This window comes from Callionymus lyra, chromosome 14 (assembly GCF_982586985.1).
Source record: "Callionymus lyra chromosome 14, fCalLyr1.hap1.1, whole genome shotgun sequence".
NCBI lineage: Eukaryota > Metazoa > Chordata > Actinopteri > Syngnathiformes > Callionymidae > Callionymus > Callionymus lyra.
Window position 1 is genome coordinate 17,670,370 of NC_141831.1, and position 18,198 is coordinate 17,688,567.

Genomic DNA, 18,198 nt, shown 5'->3' on the forward strand with positions numbered 1-18,198 from the left:
TTCAATCAAAATAAATTAAACCTTTCAATATAGAAATAAGTTAATTCAATAATTCAAATAAAATAATTCAATGCCTAAAAATAATTAAAAGTGTCAACGTTTGAAATGTTATTCAATATTCTGACGACACAGAAAATTGAATAATAATTCATAAAGCCGGTGTTAAACGTTCAATGGAATATTTAAAAGTATTATAAGAAGTATATTAAAGAACAGTTTTATATTTCTAGCATCAATTTTTTGTGCTGAATTGGGTCAAACATCCCCATACAAGTAAAATATTTGTGAAAAACAAGAAATAAAGTAACTCCTCATAATGTGCCTGAATCCAGGCTCACCTTGCTGAAGAGGAATCCATTGTTGCTCGGGACACTGTCCTTCTCGTCAGCCAGCGTGATGAGGGGACCCATGTTCCCGTCATCCTCCAGGCTGACTCCCGATAGTCCCAGGCTCGACCCGATCCCGACGCCGGACACCGACGTCTCGTCCTTCGGCGCCAGATTTCCATTGAGGTTCTGCACCACGGCGCAGTAGGCGCTGTCCAGGAGCGAGTCCACCTCCACCAGACGCCCGTTCTCCATCCCTCCCCCGCCTCCTCCTCCCCCGCCCAGGCCTTCCGGAGACAGGTCCAGGTCGTCCAGCTTCACCTCCGTGGCCTCCACCTTCTCCGCCTTGATGTCCACCAGCAGGTCGTGGACCTCCACCCTCACGCCGGGCCCGGCCGCCGGCTCTGTGGGCGACAGCGCGTCTCCGTTGGGTCGCTTCACGGCGCCGTCCGCCAACATGTTGGCTTCGCTGTACTCGGCCTCGCTCTCCGGCGTCTGGGTCTGGGAGTTGTCGTCGATCTCCAGGTTGCCGTTGACGACCGGGGCGGGCACCGCCGAGAGGCCGGAGATGGTGGACACCGAGGCCTTCTTGCCTTTCTTCATGTTCTCCTCCTCCTGACGCTGGTACTCCTCGTACATCTTGGCCAAATACTCCTTGTGCGCTTCGTAGGTCACCTGGACCAGGAGCGTGTTAGACCACAATCCTACCAGTGACGCCAACCGTGGAGGTAATATAACCTTCTTCTAAAATATACAGACCTTGGAGTGAGCGATGGAGAGGGTGTCCACCCACACCCTCCAGCCCCCCCACTCGTACTTGATGGCGTGGTAGAGCAGGATGCGGAAGATGTTGTAGACCATCTCCGTGATCTTCTGCTCGTCCGGGTTCTTGGGGTTGATGTAGCCGAGCGAGAACATCCAGTCCTGCCACACCGAGCACTGCAGCAGACAACTGAACGGACGAAGCAAACCGTGAGTCGTCCGCTTACGAGGGATTTCACGAGGATCGTTCGGCGATTTTCGTTCTCACCGCCGATTTTCCCGACTGTTGCTGAAGAGTTTGATCATGTCGGAGAGGAAGAGTCTTCGGACCTCCATCAGCTCCGTGCTGGGGCTGGAGTTCTTCAGGAGAGTCGCCACCACTTTGAGAATCACTACAAGTTGAGATGGAAAAATAGGATCAAAGGAGGCGCCAAACTCAAGGTCTGTTTTTTTCTGTGACCCACAAAAGATTGAAAAACATATACTGTAGTTGGTTGACAAAATCAAATAAGAATTAAAAAGAATTCAAAAATATTTATTTCGTTGATAAGACTTTTTCTTATTTATGGCTTGAATATAGTATAGTAGTGCAAACATTTTTATGTTAAACTTCACTCTTGTGTTATCTTGGGGTCAAAGTGACCCGAGGACCCCCCAAAAATGTATTTGAGGCATCGCTTCTGTTACCTCTGGGTCAATGTGAACGACCTCCAAAACTATGTAACAAACTTTTTTTTTCAGGACCTACGGGACTCCTTGACCTTGAAACAACCCAAGGGATACTATAAACATATTTGTTTTCAGGACCTTCGGGTCACCTTGACCCTGAGATAACACAAGGCATACTACAAACATATTAGTTTTCAGGACCTTTGGGTCACCTTGAACCTGAGATAACACAAGGGATATTACAAACATATTTGTTTTCAGGACCTTCGGGCAACCTTGAACCTGAGATAACACAAGGGATACTACAAGAATAATTGTTTTCAGGACCTTTGGGTCATATTGACCCTCAGATAACACAAATGTTAAAAGTCTGAAAATATTTTCAGTTAAAAAATCTTATTCCCATGTTTTTAAAATACATTTTCTGAATTCAATATGTGTTTAAATTGGTGCCGATTAAATGTAATGTTGGTATAACTGTGGCAACATTTGTATTATTGAAAAATAAATATGTATGTATATGTCCTTTTTTTGTAATTTTTTTATCTAGAAAATACAACTTTATATAAATAATATTCAATAAAAACAAATTCAATCATTAAATAAAAATTAATAAATTGAACCCTTCAAATAAAAACAAAAACAAAACAATATATAGATTTAACTGTGGCAGTGCATTGTGGGATTTGTTTTTTCAAGTCCAATTGAATCGCAGGCTCGGCTCGAGGGCATCGAACCGAACTAATGATTTAGCCTCATGTGAATCTGTGTCAAAGTCAGATTTAACCTGAAGCGTAACAACGATCAACCAGAGGAAATTAAAATATCTCTCCACCGCTCAAGACATCGTTCGTATTCTTCTGAAGGCTACGAGGTTCAAGTGGACGTACTAGGATTCTGGATCTTGATGGTGGAGTCCGGCTCGGGATGCGGCTTGTGAACCACCTGAGTGCAGACCTGCTCCGTCAGGATCTGTGTACGGAGGCGAAAAAAAAAGAAGAAGCAATTAACAGCTACAGCCAACAGTGCAGCGTCGCTATGGTAACCGAGCCTCACCAACAGCTTACCTCATAGAGCGTGTTGTAGGTGGTGATGGACACAGTGTTGGTGTGCATCATGAGCCTCTCCCCCAGCAGCGTGAACAGACTGTGCGTGTGCATGATCTCCACCTTCCTTCTGCAACATGAAAACACACGCAGCCGTGAGTGACTCAGAGCGGAGCTCACCGACAACAGGAAGTGGCCCGGATCGTCACCGGGGGCCCGGATGACGCCCTGATTTTTGGCAGGTGGTTTTGGTCAGTTATGGCCAGACGTGAGAAATGAATCCCGATTAGAAACGAGAAAGTGGAACAAGACTCATTATCGTAACGGCGACGCTGCAGCAGCCGCCGGAGCCACGTTGATGAATTCCTGAATTAACTCCAGCAGCAGCCGGGCCCAGAATCTGTCACGAGGATTCGTTTCATCACGGGAGAGGAACCCGGGATGACTCTGCGTCAGACTCTCCAACATTTACCCTTCCAAATAAATGTGCTATCAGGTTACTTTTTTTGTGAAAACTGGAGGAAATGTGGGTGATTTTTGCACCTGAGGTAAGAAACTATGTATTTATGGAAGGTCGCTCACCTTTACCCTGAGATAACACAAGGGATACTACAAACATATTTTTTTCAGGACCTTTGGGTCACCTTGACCCGGAGATAACACAAGGGATACTACAAACATATTTGTTTTCAGGACCTTCGGGTCACCTTGACCCTGAGATAACACAAGGGATACTACAAACATATTTGTTTTCAGGACCTTCGGGTCACCTTGACCCTGAGATAACAAAAGGGATACTACAAACCTATTTGTTTTCAGGACTTTCGGGTCACCTTGACCCTGAGATAACACAAGGGATACTACAAACATATTTGTTTTCAGGACCTTCGGGTCACCTTGACCCTGAGATAACACAAGGGATACTACAAACATATTTGTTTTCAGGACCTTCGGGTCACCTTGACCCTGAGATAACACAAGGGATACTACAAACATATTTGTTTTCAGGACCTTTGGGTCACCTTGACCCGGAGATAACACAAGGGATACTACAAACATATTTTTTTCAGGACCTTTGGGTCACCTTGACCCGGAGATAACACAAGGGATACTACAAACATATTGGTTTTCAGGACCTTTGGGTCACCTTGACCCGGAGATAACACAAGGGATACTACAAACATATTGGTTTTCAGGACCTTTGGGTCACCTTGACCCTGAGACAACACAAGGGATACTACAAACATATTTGTTTTCAGGACTTTCGGGTCATCTTTTTGCACCTGAGGTAAGAAAATACCTGCAATTGTTGATAAAATCAATTAAAAAAACTTGCCAAGTTGCAAAAGGAGATGAGATGAAAAGGATAGAATCCATCCATCCATCCATCCAAGTTTAAATGAGCATGTTTTATTTATTTATCTTTTATTTTATATACCGTACGCATTTTATTTACTGTATTTTACTCGTCAATTATCTCAACTTTAGTTTTTTATGTATTTTGTTACCACAGGTTTCATAATAAAAGTGAGATAATATTCATATTTAATATATAAATGTATTATTTTTAAATGTTGCAATGCATTCGATGCTAATTGTTAATTTGGTAAAGCACTGAAAAAAAAACAAAGCAAATCCCTGATGTGAAAACCTGATGGAGGAGGTTTTGACTGGACATTGAAGTCCATTTCTATTGGATTATAGTCAGCAGAGAGTCAATTATAATCAGTGTAATCAGTTGCCGAGAGACGATTATGATTCTGGTTGTAGTTCGGAAAACACATTTTAAAATAACATTCGATGATGCTCGGACGTCAGAGTAACTTTAATGTCTATTTAACACTTAATAAGACATAAAACATGTTATTTAAGTTCGATAAGCAGGGTTTTGACTATTATAATAGTTTATTTTCATGTCTTAACAAGAAGGATCTGTCTCGCCTGCAGTTGATACAAAACTCTGCAGCATGGATTCTGACCCGCTCTAGTAGAAGAACTCACATTTCTCCGATCCTTAAACCTCTTCACTGGCTTCCAGTTTCTTTCAGGATCAATTTTAAAATTCTGGTTCTTACTTTCAGATCTATTCATGGTCAGATTCCTCCTTACATCAGTGATCTGATCCAGCCTTACACCCCAGCTCGGGCTCTGAGGTCTGTGGATCAGAATCTACCGATGGTTCCTGAACACGGTTCCGGACCAGAGGAGAGAAATCCTTCCAGGCTGTTGCTCCTAAGCTTTGGAACGATCTTCCTCTCCCTCTGTGTTTGATGATCTACTGACTCCTTCAAGGAACATCTCGAGGCGCTTTCCTAATCCTCTGGGACTCCTGTGTTTGTCTTATGTGTCTTTGCCTTTTAGAGTTTTTAAATGTGTATTGCCTTTGATTGTTCAAGTGCTTTGTGACCCTGGTCTAGAAAGGCATTTTACAAATAGTTACTTATTTACTTAAAACATTTTTTTAATAATGTAAGGAGTGTATCCACACTCGTCTTTTCACATGCGTAAGCTTTAACTTCAATAGTAGATACCAAAGTTATGGGAAATAAAAGACATAAATTCAACATCTAACGTAAGTTGATTTGTGTTGTTTTGATGTTTGAGATCTACCTCTAAATCATGATCCACCTGCTCAACACAGATGTTTTTTTTTCTTTCAACATTTGGAGGCTTAATCCATCTTAACTTTCTTTGTGTTTATGATCCTTGATCCCAGCTTCTTATCTTATATTAAACAGTTAACAATCTTAATAGGTCATGAAATTAACTTGTAAGTATTAGTAGCAAAGTTTCAGATTCCGTAATAAATCATAAAAAATATATTTCAACGTACTTTATAAAAGATTTGCTCATCATTTGGTACCAACTTGATATTCATTCTGGGCATCGGACGTCGAGCAGTGAGAGGTTCTTGTCACTCGGGGAGAATAAATTCTGGAGCCTTCACTGTGCTCATCAAACCCCCCCCCCCACAGTCACAATGATTACTCTGGCTGGACATGATGAGGACATTACACTCCACACACACACACACACACACTCACACACACACACACACACACACACACACACACGGCTGCCATTTAGATTTAGCTCTCTCCAGTCCTCTCGCCGTCATGTGAAGACTTGTGGGCGTGTTGACGTCCCATTAGTAAATTAAAAAACATGGCCGTGTCATTTATGCAACACCGAGGAAGATTTAGACGCAAGGAAGACGACGAGCGGGGAGAGAAGGTACTGACTTGTGTCCGAGGTGTTTGAGGAAGTAGCCGAGGACCTTGAGGGCCTGGACACGGATGCTCTCGCTCTTGGACGCCAGGAGCTTGCAGATGACCCTGAGAGAGAAGAAAACACAAGGTCACGCGGTGAGGACACGTGGTGGCGTCACAGTTCTGGGTCATGATGACCCTAATAGAAGACAAAGAATCCCTTAAACATCACAAACAGTTTCCTGAAGGAGACCTCCAGAGGGATTAATAAAGTCTATCCATCTATCCATCCATCTAGATCCCATAACTCTCAGTTACGGTGACCTTAACAGCTTACGTCAGGGGTGTCAAACTGGTCCAGAAAAGGGCCGAGACGGTGCAGGTTTTTGGTCCAACAAGTCAAGCACACATGAGTTAACCAATCAGGCGTCGGCTTAAACAAGCAACACCTGATTGACAATTAATTGATTACTGTCTTCAGACGCCTGATTGGTTCAACCATATGTGCTTGACTGGTTGGATCCAAAACCTGCACCGTCTCGGCCCTTTTCTGGACCAGTTTGACACCTGTGGCTTACATAATGCTTTACCGCCCAGGCAACCAATCACAGCTATCGATTTTTTTTTACAAAAAAACATATTATTTAAATACAGTATTGTAGTGAAAAATAAGCTTTCATTAAGGTGGTTGTGGCAAATACTACCTCCCAATAAGTTCTATGGTTGTGTTGAAGTTCATTTTCTGTTTAAATAAATTACCTGTTTGCAGCTTTCAATACTTTATTTAGAATAGTGTGCAAAATATAAAAATAATTGGAAACATAGGTATCTTCGTGACGCGATAAATCTCCCGTCACATCATCTGGATTTGTCAGATTTCTGTGCGAGACCTAGTGACCGACCTTTTGTACTTATGGCGCCTGAAATAAAGAGGAGTTTTTCTTGTGTGTGGCGACATTCATTGATCTCTCCTAATAAAGTATATTATAATAATGTGATATATTTTCAAGAGCTGAAGCCGCCTGAAGCCAAACACTGTAGAAAATAAACTCTTGTTGAATAAAAATGAATGATTGTTCCTCAAGCACAAGTAATTCAAGCATGTTTTTTGTTTATTATTAGAATCATTTAAGCACAAATGATGTCAGAGGGGGGTCTAATGTCAGTGGGAAGTCAATAAAGCTTGTCGCTAAATCTTATATTTAATGTTTGTCAGTTTTCCCTCTTTAATGTCTCCTTCATCTCCTTGAAATCTTGGATTTAAATTGATTTCAGAAGTTCACGTTTTCAAAACCTCGGCTGATTCCGAGACGGTTGTCGTCGACGCAGCGATGAGTTTTCCCCGCCAAGAGAACGCGATGTCATGTTTGATAAACAAATCCTCCGGTGAACGTTATCTACCTGACAGCAGCAAGAAGAACATTCCTCTTCCCTCCGTCCCCGGCTTCACATATGTGAGCCGCAAACGTTCCGTCATTGTCAAGAATGGCGCCGGAGGTGATGTCAGAACCTCGGCCCGGAATACAAACAACTGTTTCTGACACGCGAGGGCTTCCTGTCGGGAGCGTTTCGACGCCGCTCGACGATAACGTCGCGAGACAGATGGAAGGCTTTTTTTTTTCCTCACCTTATTCCGTTTCTCTGGTCGAACGCGGGGATCATGGAGGCCGGGTGCTCCGACATCAGAGCCACCAGCAGCTGAAGCACGTCGTGGATGTTCTCATCCTGCAGGGAGAGGTAAAGGTTGAGCAGGTGAACCGGCATGAAAAGTATCTTCTCAGACACGTAGGAGGTTCAGAGAGCATTGTGGAAAGCTGAAGACAGAAAATAGCTTGAACTGTTTTAAAAGTGGGTCATCGCCTCCGTGGATGTCGTCGCACTCGTTCTAACAATATCGTTCTGATCATAGCTCAGGACCATCTCAACATTCACCTCGTGCATGGTCAGCAGGTAGTTGAGGACGCTCTGCAGCTCGTCCTCCTTCACACCTCGGTCCTGTGGAGATGAAGAGGTGAATCCACAGAAGCAACCATTGACTTCAATACAGTCAGATCAGAGCATGAAAGAATAAAAAAAAAAAACCTTTAATATGAGTTGTTTGAGGAAGAGCAGCATGAAGGCTCTGAGCGAGATGATCTCCTTCTGGGAAGGTCGTGGTCCATCTGAAACGAAAACATAAAATGGAGCGTCTTATTAACATGATGTGAGACGATCATGAAATAAAAGTGTTACACTAATACTTATATCCCAAAATATAATCATAAATGATTCTGCTTCAGCACGACTGATAGACAAAGTGATAAATACATAATAATTTAATATATAGTTGAAATTAAATCAAATTTTGAATTGTCTTTCTGCCTCAATAAACACAAAATGAACTGCAACTTTTTTTGCCCACTCCCTCTCAGTGAACGCATCACTGTAGCTGCTTGGGCCATTATGCATGAACATGAAGTACATTGAATAGCTCAAATGTTCTTCTCTTTTTTCATTTTAAAATGCATTCCTTTTTTATTTGATTCATATATTTCTTTCAGGGATTTTATTTCAATTAAATATGTGTAAAATACAGTATATATTTTTTAAATTTACAATTAAAATGCAAATATTTGAGGCAGCGTTTGTTTATCTTTATGTTTCAATCGAACTTCCAGCCACTAGATGGCAGCAGGCATTACGTCTTCCACAGCTGATTGAACAACGAAATCCCGCAAGATCCAGGCAATGGCTGAGAACGAGAGGATACAGTCGAATCCGGTAGCTTTTTAAAGCTGATGTTTGGACATATTTTAGTTTAAAAACAAATGAAAGCAGTTACAACTTCGTCAAGAGTCATGTGGTCTGTAAATTGTGCAACACCAGAGTCAAGTACTCGACAATACTACAAATATTTCCTTGTTCCTGAAGCATCGCAGTATATTGTATCGTTGACTGTATCGTGATATGTATCCTATGGCCAGATTCTTGCAAAAATATAACCCTAGTTATTGGCGCGTGCAAGTTTCTGTTCTATTTAAAAAAAAATTAAAATAGGTTAAATTCTTGAGTGTCGTGTTTTTCAAATGTTCAGTCAGAGAATGGTTTACTTTTAATACTGGCATCATAAATAATACTAAAAATGTCAGGAATGCAGTTTAAGTAAGCGGGAAAAACAGTGTCACGAACTGCAAACTCTTCTCGAAATCTAAATTATTGTGGTAACTTTTTGATATTACACCAATATTCACTCTAGCAGACAAACATTTTATAAAACAAACTCACTATAATGTGTGAACTTCGTTTAGCACTTTGAGTTTTTGTATTCAAACGATCAATTTCTTTGCCATCCTTGACTTGCGTTGGATCCATCTACGCTGCCGTCGCCAAAGCCGTCAGTAGCGAAGAAACGGCTCAAGATAAAAACGACAAGCGAGATATTTAATGTACATGCCAAACACACCCACGGCTTTGAAAAATCAGCCCAAAAAACAGCTGCCAGAGAAGTTACTAATGGAAAAGTTTGCCAGATACATCACTTCGATCAATGCTGGATGATGTAAGAGCCGAAGAAATAAGTGTGTTTGCATTTTAATGGGCACTTTACTTGGCTGTGGCTCACGTCTGCCTCCCTACCTGCACTTCCATTCATCCTTCTCCAGCAAAAACAGCTTTTTTTTTCTCTTCATTCCCAACAAAAGGATTCACTGATCTTATACGAGAGCCATAGACATCAACGATCTCCCAACTGCAGCTTTCACACTCTTCCCCCCTTTGCTGTGTCAGGATGTCCTGAATAATTGAAAGATGCTACAAAGAGACAAGAAAGACTCGCGGGTTCCACGTCAGCAGAGTTTAACAGGTACATACGAGCATGTGGAGGATGAAACAGAAAGTGTCGGTTCTGCTGCTTGTCTTGCTCTTATCTGGTCCTCAAGTTTGTAGATGGAGACTCGAACTGTCAATCATCGTTTCTACGACAGGTAAACGATTATTTTCTGACATGAGATAATAACTACAATAACTGCTGTGATGCAAGAATATAATGTTTTTTCTGATCAGAATATGATTTAAATTAATGTATTTAATTGTATTGAATTAATTAGTTATTTTATTGCGATGTTCTCACTTTATTGCCTCTTTTTATTGTATTTATTGTATTTTATTCACTCGATTGATTTCATTTATTAGAGTTCATAATCTCATTACCTCGAAACATATCCTGTTTTGTGTTTACAACGCTTGCAATAAATTTATCCTGTATATCGTTAATATTTTATAAAACATTTTAGAATGTAATAATTGGGTTTGTTTAATCAAAATGTAGAGGAATAAAGACATAAATATATCATAAAAATTTAAAAGGCTACATGGGTTTATTAACAGATATCTTTTATATTATAATATCGATTGTAACAATGATAAAATGTAACATTATGAAAAGAAAATATACTTAATTCATGTATTTATTTATCGTTTGTAAAATTGGTTTAGATGGATACAATTATCAATATGATTGAGAGTAGAAAACGGCAACAAAACCTTTCTATTTTTCAGTATAATTCAACAAGTATGAAAAAACTAATTATTTTCTATTAAATTTTATCCGTCTCTTCGTTGTTTAAAATGTACTTCTATTGAAAAAAATATATACAACGCGTCACACTTAATATACTAAATATGCAGAAATAAAACTGCCCGACTACATTTTTTCTATATATAATAAAAATAGTGAACATAAAACAAATATTCTGATTACTGCACTAAATAATTTGGGATTAAATACATATTAAAACACACAATTAAATATTAAATTCAAGTCATTTCCGATGATCTCCGGACTGTTCGTTTCTTCATTTTAATGGATTGAAAGGATAAACAGCGGCCGCACGTGGCCACACTCTGTACAGAGCTATGAACATCAATGATTGAAAACTGTTACAATATTTAATCTCAACATGAACTGCCTTTTGCACAACAACAACGTACAAAAAAAACCATCTGACGATCCAGCAACAGCTTCCTGCGGCGAAAAACATCACAAGGGCGTTTATGTAGAACACGCTCGCATATAAATGTAAATTAAATTCAGGCAGATTATTCCAACCAAGCAAAAATTCATAGTCTGGCACAAAGCTCTCAATGTTTAACATGTGAATACCTAACGATGCAAATTAATTCTATTAACGCCACACTCCTCCGACTGCAGGCGCGAGCATCGCTCGGCTTCAAAGCAACATTAGAAATACACGGAGGCTAATTGCTGCCGTTATCCGCCGCCGTTCTCTGAAGCCGAGTCCCAAAAGTCAAACACCAGAAACACCAGAGAGGAACCAGCATTCCACCTGATAAACGCTCCCTCGGTTCCGTCAATCAAACCTGGCTGTTGTCATGGCGACGTGTGAAGAAGCCAGAGAGGAGAGGATTAAACACAAATGTTTGTAAAATGAAAGTGGCTATTTGGTTGATGTCCGTTTTCAATCAGATGAGTTTTAAGTATAATAATAAAAATATATATTATTAACAGCCTTTTAATGTAACCTTTTATACTGAAAAACAAGGTAATCTGGAGACACTTCCGTTTTCACGACAATGCATTTACACTGATCTCAGAAAGAAGAGTTCAATCTTACGTAGTGCAGCTTTAACCATGATTTACCATGATTCAATCACCAAGAACTAACCGTTCCTAAAGTGAAGAAAAAAAATGAGTGTTTTTCAATCACTCCGGGAAGAATTATACGCACAAATCTGTTTAAGTTGCAAAGACTGTGACGGAAACTCATTTAAATCAGACACAGAAAAAGTGAAAATCCGCGTTTTGCAGTAGAAAACGTAAACGTGTTGAACCGTGGAAAACAATAATGCACAACTATTCCATTGGGAAGTAAATCATTAAAATACCAGCAGCCTCTTCTCCTAATTACACGTAACAAAACCTCAATTTATAACCTCACGACCACGATATGATAACAGTCTGGGGGACGCCGGCTGCAACGGGGACCTCGATGTAATAAAAAACTCCCCTTGTGTTCAGTGATAAATAATGTTCCCTATTTTAATCAGGGAACAACCTCTTTTTTTTTTACTACAGTGAGTTTAAAGCCAGCAAATATACACATTTTTTGATAATTCCATGGCCTTAGTTAAATGTTCTGGACATACAAAAATATATAATAAGTATATACGTGTATTACAACAAACTTTCTACTTGATTAACAGATTATTATCCAGTTATTAATGATCATAAATCACTGTGAATATATTTGACATTTGAATGATAGCAAATACGAATACATACTTGGAAAAAATGTATCGAAAAGTTTTTATTTATTTAATTAAAACAAAAATAAGTAAGTAACTGTGACCAAAGTATTAAAATATAATATTCAAAAATATATTTTTGGGGTAAAATAAAGCCTCACAAAAGAAAGGTTTAAAAGGATAAAGATTACAATATAGAATAAGATTAAAAGAGTACAAGGGTATTTTTATACTTTATTCATTGTAACAACGGTAAAAAATGTAACATATTCAACTAATACTTAAATATACTTTTTTTCAAAACATTTTTTCGGGCGAAAATAAACCCAAAAGGTCAATAGTATTTATTTTCTAGATTTAATCAAAACATTTAAGTCCATCCCTGATCGTTGATAATCACTATTACATAGGAAATTCATTGATTAATTGTTAAGATTTGCTCAATAATCTTAAGTGTGTCAAAAATGTAAAACATTAATAAATTATTGTTTAACGACACACGGTTATATATGAAAGACAGGTGACCTTGGGGGTCATCTGGTGCCTTGATGGGATTGTTACATTAGCGTTCAGATTATTACACTCCATGTAATCACTTTCTTTTATTACACATGATGTAACCCGCGGATCATCAATGACACCTTTTTAAATGGGTTCATGTCAGGAAAATAAATGAGGTTTGAGCAAGAAAAATGCAATTATGGGTCAAAAGAGACGACAAAAAAACCCTATTGTTGTAAAAGTATGTAGATAAAGATTAAAAAGAACGCTCTAGAGAACAATATTACACATGAATATTTACTGTTTTTGACCGACATGATGATAGTTTAGTTGTGTAACTGCAGTGTGCGACTGAGAGCGCGTCAACATACCAAGACCTTTGGGGGAGATCCCACTGCACTCCAGCGGGTTGATGGCCCAGTAGTAGTACTTGAGCGTGTGCATGAGCTGCAGCACGGTGCCCACGCGGCGGATGGTGGTGTAGATGGTGGCGGTGCCGATGAACTCCGAGGACAGGTAGGTGTAGAGGGAGAGTTGCACCTGTGCACAGGAAACACACCACGAGAAGGTCAGAGATAACACCATAAACTACCCCTTCGGCGACTCGTTCTTTTTTCTTTGTGTTATTTTTGATGTTTCAGAGCCTGAAGCGACGGAAGCTTCACACGGCGCCGACGGTAAATATGCGTCCCTCGGAACACCACCTCCTCCCGTGACTCCTTCTGTTCCCCTTTCCCTTCTGTTCACTCCTTTTTCCCAGGTGCAGGTTTGTCACCCGGTGACGAATCTCTGAACTCATTACTTCGACCCCAGACCAGCTTTAACAGCTTTGATTCAAGCGGATGAAATGAGCGAAGTGTCAGAGCCCGAGAGCGAACGACTTGGATGAAGACGAAGAAGATCTGAAGACTTTTAAGTGGCGAGTTTAAGTCGACACTTGAGTTATTAGCGCTGAGTCGATTCACTGATCTCAAGATGCGATTCGATATATTTGGTTCACTTGCATCATTAACGTTATGATCCTAAAGAGAAACTGAATTTCCGTGACATATTGAGTTCTTTTCCATTCTCTTCTGGTAAAGTAATAGAACTGAAAGTCAAACTAAGTCCAAACGACAGCTTTAAATGTGTGTTGTCTCCTCTCGTCCTCAGTCATCACTGGGATCTCACAGGATTACATTTTTCCTTAAACTGTGGAGTAAATAATGACTGCTGCCATCTTGCAAAACAAACATTAACAAACACTGTGAGGATTTGCAAGTTGATTCTAAATTTTAAAAAAGAAAATCAAACATTTTTCCTATAAACTGACTTAATTGAATATAAGTAAGTAAATAAGTAATTTTTATTTATATAGCGCTTTTCCAGACCAGGGTCACAAAGCGCTTAAACAATCAAAACAATATTCAATAAAGTATACACTTTAAAGGTCAAGATAAAACTGATAACACAACAGGAGTTCCAGAAAATCAAGGAAAAGCCTGAACAAAAAAAAAAGTCTTTAAATACCTAAAGAAAATAAAATATGATAAAAGTCAAACAAATCGATACATAGCTTTTTAATCAAACACCCCGAGCAGCTATATTGGCGACAAAAGAAGGATTACATGCAACAACGGATGACTTAACGGACAGTTGAAATTCCTTTTTTTAGTAGCAATGAACTGAATCAGAAATTCTGATTGATTTATTTATGGTTATTGCTTCATGCTTTACTCACTTAAATCAAGGCGTCGCAACTGCTTTAAATGCTTTAAAGAATAATTAAAGTACAATATTATGAAAATATTTATTTGACAATAACATTTAAAAATGCAGATTATAAATTGAATTTCTTTTAAATTGTGTTTTTCTATGTGTTAGTTTGTTCATAGATGTGTAAACTGTTCAGTTATAGTGTGCTTTGCAATTCCACACAGTGTATCATACGCTCTTGAACGCATCATACTTGTCCCGGCGTCATTGAACGCATCATTCCAGTGTAAGAAGCGGTGAAGAGAAAGTATCAGTCACTATGTTTCTTCGAGTCTTTCTACATGTGCACAGTTTTGAATCCTTAACATGTGACAAAACACTAAACTGAACATCTGCCTCCATGTTCTGTGAGCCAAGTGCTGAAATATTTGCATGTTTTCTGAGGTATTTGAGAAAGTATCATCGGAGAACGTTTGGAAGCCACAGCCACCAGACTAACAAAAGACACACATGCAGCAAACCATAAATTATCAGCCTCTATATTTACGTAGGACGCTGCCTTTGTTCACTTGATGGATGCCGACGTGGCTGAGAAACAATCCTCGGCAAGACTTCACTTGAGAGTCAGAGTTACATTTCTTTTACTTTTTTCATCAGTAAAAAATAATACATCTCTACTTAATTTTCTGAAGTTTATCAACTAATCTAGTTACTAGAAGTGTGTAATGGAGAGAATCTGCCGATACGATATGTTTAATGATAAACACCATATGTTGTGATACTGTAGGAACAAGTATATATCTGTAGTATTGTCGAGTACTTGACTCTGGTGTTGCAGTATTTACAGACCACATGATTCTTGACGAAGTCGTAACCGTTTTCATTTGTGTTGTAAAAAAAAAAAAAAAAGTCCAAACACTGTATTTCAAAGCTTTTCAAGTCTTCTGTATCCTCTTGTCCTCAGTCTTTGCTCGAATCTCACCGGATTGAATTGTTCCTTAAGCAGCAGAGGACAGAATAACTGCTGCTGGAGGTTTAATTGCACACAAATGAACAAATGGTGTGAATATTGGCATTATAATTGATTTAAAAATCGAATTATGCTTATTAACTGTTAACTATAAAAGCACTACAATAAAATTTAACATGATTTGAAAGCAAAAATAAATATAATTAAATAAATAAATCCGATACTGTGTTATTGAATATATGTATATATATGTTACTGTATATATAGATACAGTAGTAAGAAGTAAACATCGCGATATATACTGTATCTACTTCCTTCAGTCAGCATGGATTCTTTTGGTAGTTGCAGGTTTGAATCCCTGAGTTGACCTGCTCGATACGCAGGAAAACGTGTGAAAGCGCTTCAGCGCAAAAGGACAAACTATCATTACAAGATAAGGAGAAGGTTCGGATGGCGGATCGCTCTCTTTTCCGAACGTCCAGCCTCCGATAAAGTCCTAAATGGACGGGGAAGTGCCGACCCAGCACCTCTGCTCTCAAGTATTCTCCGCTCGACTGAACATCCTCGGCGTTCTCGCTCTGCTCGTCTGATCTCAGCTGATCAGGATAATACAGGCGGTGAAAATCCACAATGACGGCTTCATCTCCGTCTTCATTTCGCTGCCCAGTTTACAGGGAGAGGAAATCCCACGTGGGCACTCTTGGCGAGCACACACAAGTTTACTGGCGACGAGTATCTCGTGTAAACCTCGGAGCTAAAGGTCGTCCGAGGACCAACTTTGTGGGACAGATTATCCTAAAATGCCAAGCTTAATAAACATATTAATTTACGCAGTTTATATTCTATAAAGTGGCTGTTTTGAGGGAACATCAAATATACAGGTATATATAAAAAATCCATTAATAAAATCAAGCTAAATATGCCAAAATTATGATTTTATTGCTGTCATTGTCACTGTATTTCTGAAATTACGATTATTATCTGTCCTTTTTTATTAAAATGTGTCTATTGAATCAATGTTTCTTTTATACATAACTCAAAAAATGTAATAAAAAAATAATTATTTAATTTTAATTTGAAGTATTATTATTTGAATCGATGGATCTTCTAACAAGTAAAGTTAATTAATTATAATATTCTTGGTATTAGTGGCCTCGGTCACTATATATATCCTTGAGTATATGAACATATACTGATCACTTTTCACAAGATTTTAAAGATTTTCAGGGGAAAAAAACAAACAAAGGAAGTAAAAATATGTGCCTTTTTGTTTGTTTATTAACAAGATTCTGTTTATTCACTTTGTCAGAAAATGTTTTTATAAATACAACAGTCTTGAAAATATGATTTAAACCTTAAATCCTGAAAGCAGAAACTATTTTAGATTCAAACGAGCAACTTTTTTCAATGATTTAAAAGTGAAAAACAATTAATTGCTGACATTTAAAAAGCTAAAAAGCTGAAAAGATTTTCTCATATTTTTCCTCCAAATTAATGAAATGTTCCCTTTGATACGTCGGCACCACCAGAGTTGAGAAGGAGTCGAGTTGGCATTCAACCAAAGTCAGGAAGCCAAGTGGGAATCATTAAGTCCCGCAAGATTTATCCTGACATTTAAGTTAAAATCAATTTGTTTACTCTTTGTTAGGCTCTGACTTTCACACGCTCTCAATCCTCCACCAGCTTGTTCCTGTGTCTACGCCGTGAACGCCCCGGAGACGGACTACACTCTGCCAAAGGAGCCAATCACGGCGGAGGGTCGGAGGCGAGAAGACGGTGGGGGGGGGTCAGGAAGTTCTAAGAAGAATCGGAGAAGACGCTTGTGTGGGAACAGTCACAACGAGTTGAAGAAGCATCTTCTTTTGGATCCTCAGGTCTTTTTCAAATGTCACATTGACTCTTTGTTCTCTCACGATGTATATCTTTGCTGATTCTCCTGGTATCTCTGCTGCCACTTCCATCTAAGAACCCATCCCTCTCTCTCTCTCTCTCATGCAGGTTTGTTCGCTTCTTATTTCCCCCCAAACATCAAGGTCAGGCCGGCGAGTGCAGCAGAGTAAACAGACCTTGGCAGGAGTGTGTATCCAGATGGCAGCGTTGAACAGGACATGGTCGCAGAGCTGCTTGAGGAGCGGCGCGCCGTGAGGTAAACCGTCCAGGTACTTGGCGAAGGACAGGAACTGTTCCAGGACGGCCCTGGTGATGTGGACCCTTGACGACTGAACACAGGGAATCACACGTTTGCTACGTCGTACTTCACGTGATCAGGAAAGTATCTTTGATGAAACGTACGTAAAATCAAAATATAGCTGATCATTTTCAACTTCTTTAAATCAGCAGTCACTGTAGTTGTAACTGTAACAGCCCCGGTAATACTTTGCCGCCCAGCCAACCAATCATAGCGGTCGACCGTTTTTGACATAGCAACATAGACATAGAATTTAGATTTAGCAACCAAACCACTGTCAATAAAAAGATAAGTGTGTCGAAAGGCATCATGGGAGTTCAGTGTTGTGCCCCCCCCACCCCCCAGGTAATTAGTGCCCCCCCCCCACTAAGTTCTACTATTCAAATAAAACAGCTGTAACAGAGGGCTGATCTAAGAGATTATTAAAATGTATACATCATTTACTACATATTGTAAATGTCATGAAGTACCGTGTGCAAAAAGAAACTACTGCATATAATCTTTATTGAAAAAGTATAAAAAAGTTTTTTATGACAAATTTGACAATATATAAATATAATGTATAATATAGTTAAATGTGACTTCCTAC

The 18,198-nt window shown here is 39.3% G+C and overlaps 1 protein-coding gene across 10 annotated transcripts in view; it reads right to left on the bottom strand.

Annotated features, from left to right (window-relative positions):
* Positions 1 to 18,198, bottom strand: part of nbeaa (neurobeachin a) — a 104,498-nt gene that overhangs the window by 35,672 nt on the left and 50,628 nt on the right. For all 10 annotated transcript variants that reach the window (XM_087806622.1, XM_087806623.1, XM_087806616.1 and 7 more), the window contains exons 12-22: positions 17,488 to 17,640; positions 13,128 to 13,296; positions 8,095 to 8,174; positions 7,945 to 8,007; positions 7,640 to 7,737; positions 6,046 to 6,138; positions 2,825 to 2,933; positions 2,648 to 2,729; positions 1,357 to 1,480; positions 1,086 to 1,278; positions 339 to 1,001 (exon numbers count right to left, since the gene is read on the bottom strand). In XM_087806622.1, coding sequence (XP_087662748.1) covers positions 339 to 1,001; positions 1,086 to 1,278; positions 1,357 to 1,480; positions 2,648 to 2,729; positions 2,825 to 2,933; positions 6,046 to 6,138; positions 7,640 to 7,737; positions 7,945 to 8,007; positions 8,095 to 8,174; positions 13,128 to 13,296; positions 17,488 to 17,640 — 1,827 coding nt within the window. The remainder of the gene's footprint in view (positions 1 to 338; positions 1,002 to 1,085; positions 1,279 to 1,356; positions 1,481 to 2,647; positions 2,730 to 2,824; positions 2,934 to 6,045; positions 6,139 to 7,639; positions 7,738 to 7,944; positions 8,008 to 8,094; positions 8,175 to 13,127; positions 13,297 to 17,487; positions 17,641 to 18,198) is intronic.